The following is a 6,712-nucleotide window of genomic DNA, read 5'->3' as shown; positions in this document are numbered from 1 at the left end:
AATGCCATTACTGATTGTATTGTATTATAGGACAGGAGTGTAAATTTGACAAAGAATTTTGATTAAAAAAAATCTGACAAAGAGTTCGTCCACATCTGTGGTGTTTGTATACTTCGAATATTACGACAGTCTTAATATATTATTAAAAATATATTATTAAAAATATTAATATTTTTTAATATTTTTGATAAAATATTACATAAAATATTATTATTTTTATCAAAAATATTAATATTAGACACTACCTAAAATATTTAATATTTATGATAAAATGTTACCGAAAATATTATTTTTTACCAAAAATATTAATATTAAACATTATTTAAAATGTTATTTTATACAAAAAAAAAAATTAAGTAACAAAATTAATATTTTTGATAAAAAATAATATTTTAAATAACATTTTATCGAAAATATTAACATTTATGATGGAATACTTCTTTAATTATATATTAAAACTATCTTACACCATAATTACCAGTACACTCCATTTTTATAGTACCCACCCAAATCACACGGTGAAAACTGAATTCACCAAAATGATTCTCATTCAAGCCAATCAAGCCACACCCAAAGCTCAAGCCAAGCCAGACCCTAATACACATTTTTCCAAAATTACACTCAATTCGATATATAATCATTTTAGGGTAAATTGCAAGTTTAGCACTCTAACTATCACTTGTATTCCTTTTTAGTTATCTAACTATTTTATTTTAAATTATAATAATGATACGTTTTAGTTTTATTTTTGTCATTCATATTAAAACATTAACGTGTTATCACAAGAGAATATATGTCACCATTGAAGAAAAATAAAAATTTCACGTAAATAGTTATATAAATTTTTTTTTGAAAATGGCTTATTAAAATAAAATCGATACATAACATTGGATGATTTTGATAAAAAATATTTAATTGGCCAAAACAAAGAAAAAATGATAGTTGAAATATTAATGTGTAGTTTAGCCTTATTTTTATATATGGATAAATAAAGATCCAAAGGATAAAGAAGGAAGCTTTGCTTTGCCATTTCCATTAGGGGGTAAACGAGCCGAGTCGAGTTTAAGTATTGCTGAGCTCGATTCGATTTGAAAACTCTGAAATAAAGTTCGATTCAACTCGAAAGTTCGCGAGTTTAAAATTTTTAAACTCGACTCGAACTCGAAATCCTGAACTGTAACTCGTGAGCAGCTCGAAAAGGCTCGAAATGAAAAAAAATCTTAAACTTAATAAGATTGAATCCTCAAACTCAAACTCGAGCCTGAACTTTAAATACATGAAAGCCTTATTGTATTTTTTTTAAAAAATCAACACATAAATGTTAATATTATTAATAATTTATTTTTTAAAAAATAAAATCTTAATATATTATATTTTCGAACTACTCACGAAATTTTCGAGTCGAGTATCAAATAACTCATTTCGATTCGTTAAGAATTGTAGTCGAGATCAAGTTTGAGTCGAATTTATTCGATCTTAAATAACTCACGATCTATCTCGTCTCATTTACTACCCTAACTGCCATTGCCGGCACTCTCTCTTTGCTTTTGCATATTACACACATTCCTATCTCTTTTCTTTGTTCAAGACGAAGCCTTCTTCTTCTTCACATTTGTTGTTTGCTCTCTCATTCTTCCTCCTCCCGTTTCAAAACTAAGCCTTTTTCTGTGTTGGGATTTGTTGTAAATTTCATCTTCTGTGTGTTTTTTTTCTTCTTCTTCAGATCTGTTTACAAACCCTTTCCTTTCCCTTATATTTTCTGCTTGGTGGTGTTTCAAGTGTTAGGAGATATAAACAATGAGTAAAGAAGAGTTTATGAAGATCCAAGTATTTTTTTTTTGCACTCTCTTTCATTTTCAAAGATTGCACCTTTACCTCATTCTTACTCTAATTTTTTTGTTTCTTTGCAGACTTGTGTTCTCAAAGTTAACATACACTGTGATGGGTGCAAGCACAAAGTGAAGAAAATCTTGCAAAAGATTGAAGGTATTTCTTCTCTTTATTGAAAAAACAGAAAAAGAAAAAGATTGTGACATGTTTCTCTAATTTTGTGCTCTTTGGGGTTGTTCTTTTGTTTTTTGTTTTTCAGGGGTTTTTAAAACCGCCATAGATTCTGAGCAAGGTAAGGTAACAGTACTGGGGAATGTAAAACCAGATGTTCTAATCAAGAAGCTAGCAAAATCTGGGAAACATGCAGAGCTTTGGGGTTCTTCAAAAGCTACCAACAACAACAACAACAATAATCAGAGTCAGCTTGCTAACCAGTTCAAGAACATACAGATGCTTGATAATGGTGGAAAAGGTGGAAACAACAACAATGTCAGCAACAATAACAAGAAGGAAGGGCCGAAAGGGAGCAACAATAACCAGCAACCCAAAGGAGGCCAGCCAACGCCTCAACAATTGCAGCAGTATCTTCAACAGCTTCAACAAATGAAAGGGTTTCAAGATCTGAAGCAGCCTCAGTTGAAAGACATGAAGAATGGTCCTATTTCCAACAACAACAACAATCAGAAAGGTTTCAAGTTTGCTGAGGAGGATGATTTGAGTGACAACGACGACGATTATGACGATTGCGATCTCGATGACGATGATTATGACGATGATGAGTTGGATGATCCTCGTCATCCGTTTAACAAAATGAAGCCCGTGATGGGAAATGCTCCCAAGGGATTACCCAACAATATGATGATGTTGAAGGGGATGACGAATGGTAATCATCCTCAGCTTATGAATGCCCAAACGGCAGCCCAAAACGGTGGACCGAACGGTAAAATGGGTGGTGCAGCTGGCAATGGTGTGCCTGTTGGCGGTGGTAACAATGGAAACGGAGGTAAAAAAGGTGTTCTTGCCGGAGGTGATAATCATGGGGGAAACCCAAATCAAGGTGGTAAAAATGGACCTCAGGAGGCAAACAAGAACGGTGGTCCAAACGGCGGCAAGAAGGGAAATAACGGTGTTTCCGATGGGTTCCCAACCATGGGTGGCGGCCCTAATGGTGGAAACATGGGTGCTCATCAAAGGGCAGCTGCCATGAACATGGCAATGGGCCAAATGGGGAGCTTACCCATGAACCAAATGGGTAACATCCCAGCCGTCCAAGGCCTACCAGCAACCGCCGCTATGAATAACGGCGGAGGCGGTGGCAACGGCGGCGGATACTTCCAAGGGGCGGGTCCGGATGTTATGCCGGGTAACCCATACCATCAACAACAACAGTACATGGCGGCGATGATGAACCAACAACGAGCAATGGGAGGACCAAGTGAAAGGTTTCAGCCCATGATGCATGCTAGGCCACCGCCAGCTGTCAATTACATTCCACCACCATACCCATATCAATATCAATATCCATACCCGCATCCATACCCACACCCTCAACCCGACCCGTATACCCACTTCTTTAGTGATGAGAACACCTCAAGCTGCAGTGTTATGTGAAGAAGATATTTGGATTTATTTTACCCTCAAAAAAGCAAAAAGTAAAAAGAAACAAGTTCAAAGCTTGTTGATGCCATAATATACATGAAAATGGTATCTTTAATTTTCATTTTAGTTCAATTTCCCCCATCTTTTTCTTCATTTTTTTACTTATAAGTCGAATTAGGGCTTAAATTATGACAGTGGTAATTTATAGATAAATATTTAAGTAAATATATAATGAAATTCCTAAATTCAAGTTTGTATACCATAATAGTAAAACAATGATAAGAGCCATGCGAGGGTGTGGGGTAGAGTGAGTGCGGTGGGAGAAATGGGACCCACCAATCTTGAATACCATGTTTTTATTGACGATTTTGTCCCTACTCTCATTCCTTATAATGATTAAGATTAGGTAACCGCATTTTCAACCTTTTACAAATGGTAAAGATTTCCCTTGTTTGTATGCCCATGGTGCATTGATTTTAGTTTCTCAATTACGCGTTGTCTAAATTAATTATATTTAATTCAATGGTTTTGAGATCTTAAAGCTTTTTAAAACAATTACTCTGGTTTTGGTTTTATTTTATGTTTATTATGATTTTTAAATTAAGAAAAAGGATTAGTTTGAGTATTTAATTAGCGAAAATAATTATTGATCGTTGACATAATGATACACGATGTTGATATGATAGTTCATAATATTAACGTGATAATTTATGATGAATGATGATGTAATAAATGAGTTTAATTATCTTTTATAAAATTTGAGAATTTATTTAATTTTTAAGAAAAACAAATTAAAATTATTTAAATTTATAATTATTAAAATATTTATAGATTAAATATTAAAAATAAAATAATTAAAAAATACTAAGAAATCTATAAAAAAATTAAAAATGTTAAAAAAACATTTAAAAAGTATTATAATTTTTAACACTTCCATTGAAAATGATTCTGACTATGTCACGTCAGAGTAAATCTATTGCTATTTATTGATCATATTTACAATCGAAAATGTAATAGTATTTTTTTTTTATATATTTTTACCTTTTAATATTCCCTAAACATAATATCATAAGAATATCTTTTTCGAAAAAAAAATGTTGCCGCCGAGAAACCCTAACATGTCTCCATTTGCGAATCAGTTTGTGGTTCACAATAGCCGGTCGTCGGAGGATCAGATCATTATTCCGTCACTGTCGATTCTGGAAAGGTCAAGCTCACAGTTGGAAGCGAATAAGGATGCAAAGAAGCAACGCAATGAGCAGGAGAGTTTGGCTTTGTTGCTTAGTGCGGAAGAAACAAACATGGAAGCTGAGGGTGGTCTGGATCCCGTTGTGGAGGATTCCAATCTTTAGATGGAAACATGGATGACCCTGTGGCTTCGGCTGTGCATAAAACTTCTTATGCTCACATGGTTGTGAGCCCTAATGCTGGGAATACGATCACACAACCTTGGAACGATCTGATGATGTTGAGGTTCTTGACGAGGAATGCGTTGTGGATGACAGAGGTGTTGGATCATAAACTTGATCCATTATGGGAGCCTAAACCCAAACTCAAACTAAATTGATGTCATTGCTTACATCATTTAAGTAAAGATGTCATTGCTTACATCATTTAAGTAATGATGTCATTGCTTACATCAATTTAGTTAGGTGAGAGTTAGGTATTTGAAGACTTTAATGGTTTAAATTAGTTTATTTGTGTGGTGTAGGATTGTTCTTAAGTAGTATAAATACCCCTCCCCATTTTAGTTTTAAGCATCAAGAAAAAATTAAGAGCTTCTAAGTGAGTGAAAAAGCAAAGTCTTATAAGAGTGAGTTGTAGTTATCGATTTTGAGTGAGAGTGCTCTTGTAATATTTCTTTGAGTTTCAATAAAAGTTGTTTGTGTGAGTGTTTTATTTCCAACAAAGTGGCATCAGAGCGAGTTGGAAAGATCGAAGATCTCGACGAGAGGAATCCGACGCCGCCAGAATTTTCTCAATCTGAGTTCTGACGCACCACCACACACCGCCGAAAGACTGTTGCCAGAAAATCGAGTTGACTCACCGAGTTGAGCCGAGTCAGCCGAGTTGGAGCCCTTGACCGAGTTATCCAAGTCCCTCCCAAGGTTTTTTCGGCGTTCCGGATTCATCCGTGCAATCGGATTTTACAAAATCTCATTATATTGAGAGATATGGCAAATTTTATGACACCATTCCAAGTTCCGACACTCAACAACAACAACTACGAAAATTGGAGTATCAAAATGCAGGCACTTCTTGGATCACAAGATGTGTGGGATATCATAGAGAAAGGCTATAACGAGATTGTGGATGATGCTATTTTTGCTACTCTTACACAGATCAAAAGACAACTTTGAAGGATTCAAGAAAGAGAGACAAGAAGGCTCTCTACCTCATCTATCAAGCATTAGATGATGATGGTTTTTGAAAAGATTTCAAGTGCAAGCTCTAGCAAGGAAGTATGGGAGAAGCTGCAAACCTCTTACAAAGGATCCGAGCAAGTGAAGAAGGTTCGTCTCCAAACATTAAGAGGTGAATTCGAATCCTTACACATGAAATCATCTGAGTCTATTTCAGATTATTTCTCAAGAGTAGTAGTTGTTTCTAATCAATTAAAAAGAAATGGTGAAAATTTAGAAGATGTGGGGATAATAGAGAAGATACTCCATTCGTTGGATCCCAAATTTGAACACATCGTCGTGACGATTGAAGAAATTAAAGACTTGGAAGAAATGAAGATCGAGCAGCTCCAAGGATCATTGCAAGCATACGGAGAGAAGCATTAGAAGAAGCATGAGTTTACTGAGCAACTCCTCAAGCTGCAACTCAAGGATATGCATGAGAGCCAACACAATGATATAAACCAACGTGGCCAAGGCAGAGGTCATGGACGAGGTGGAAGTCGAGGTCGTGGACGAGGCTGGAATTACAACAACAACAATTCCAACAATAACTATGAGAAAGGAGAAAGCTCAACACGAGGCCGTGAAAGAATCTATCCAAACTCAAGGCATGACAAATCTCAAGTTCGATGTTATAATTATCAGAAGTTTGGGCATTATGCTTCAGAATGTAGAGCTCCCAACAACAAAATTGAGGAGAAGGCTAATTACGTGGAGGAAAAGACAGATGGCAAAGAAACTCTTCTTTTAGCACGAAAGGAAACTGATGGTGGCCAAAAAAATTCCTGGTATCTTGACAGTGGTGCAAGCAATCACATGTGTGGGAGGAAAGACATGTTCATGGAGCTAGACGAGTCAGTAAGTGGAAATGTTTCGTT

The 6,712-nt window shown here is 35.4% G+C and overlaps 1 protein-coding gene across 1 annotated transcript; it reads left to right on the top strand.

Annotated features, from left to right (window-relative positions):
• The first annotated feature begins 1,590 nt into the window (after positions 1-1,590).
• On the top strand, positions 1,591-3,475 carry LOC120147164 (heavy metal-associated isoprenylated plant protein 32-like). Its single transcript, XM_039160598.1, has 3 exons — positions 1,591-1,827; positions 1,911-1,986; positions 2,090-3,475. Exons 1-3 carry the CDS (start codon positions 1,798-1,800, stop codon positions 3,439-3,441), a joined length of 1,458 nt encoding a protein of 485 aa, XP_039016529.1. The 5' UTR covers positions 1,591-1,797; the 3' UTR covers positions 3,442-3,475.
• The last annotated feature ends 3,237 nt before the right edge of the window (positions 3,476-6,712 follow it).

Source organism: Hibiscus syriacus, unplaced genomic scaffold (genome assembly GCF_006381635.1).
Source record: "Hibiscus syriacus cultivar Baekdansim isolate YM2019G1 unplaced genomic scaffold, ASM638163v2 tig00002511_pilon, whole genome shotgun sequence".
Classification (NCBI taxonomy): domain Eukaryota; kingdom Viridiplantae; phylum Streptophyta; class Magnoliopsida; order Malvales; family Malvaceae; genus Hibiscus; species Hibiscus syriacus.
Note: the sequence above shows the minus strand (reverse complement) of the source record. Positions and strands in the feature narration are given on the sequence as shown.

Bases quoted from the DNA above. Each gene is read 5' to 3' on its own strand.
- LOC120147164 (XM_039160598.1), top strand. From the start codon at position 1,798: ATGAGTAAAGAAGAGTTTATGAAGATCCAA. The intron at 1,828-1,910 runs GTATTTTTTTTT...GTTTCTTTGCAG, and splicing joins AAGAGTTTATGAAGATCCAA to ACTTGTGTTCTCAAAGTTAA. The intron at 1,987-2,089 runs GTATTTCTTCTC...TTTGTTTTTCAG, and splicing joins AATCTTGCAAAAGATTGAAG to GGGTTTTTAAAACCGCCATA.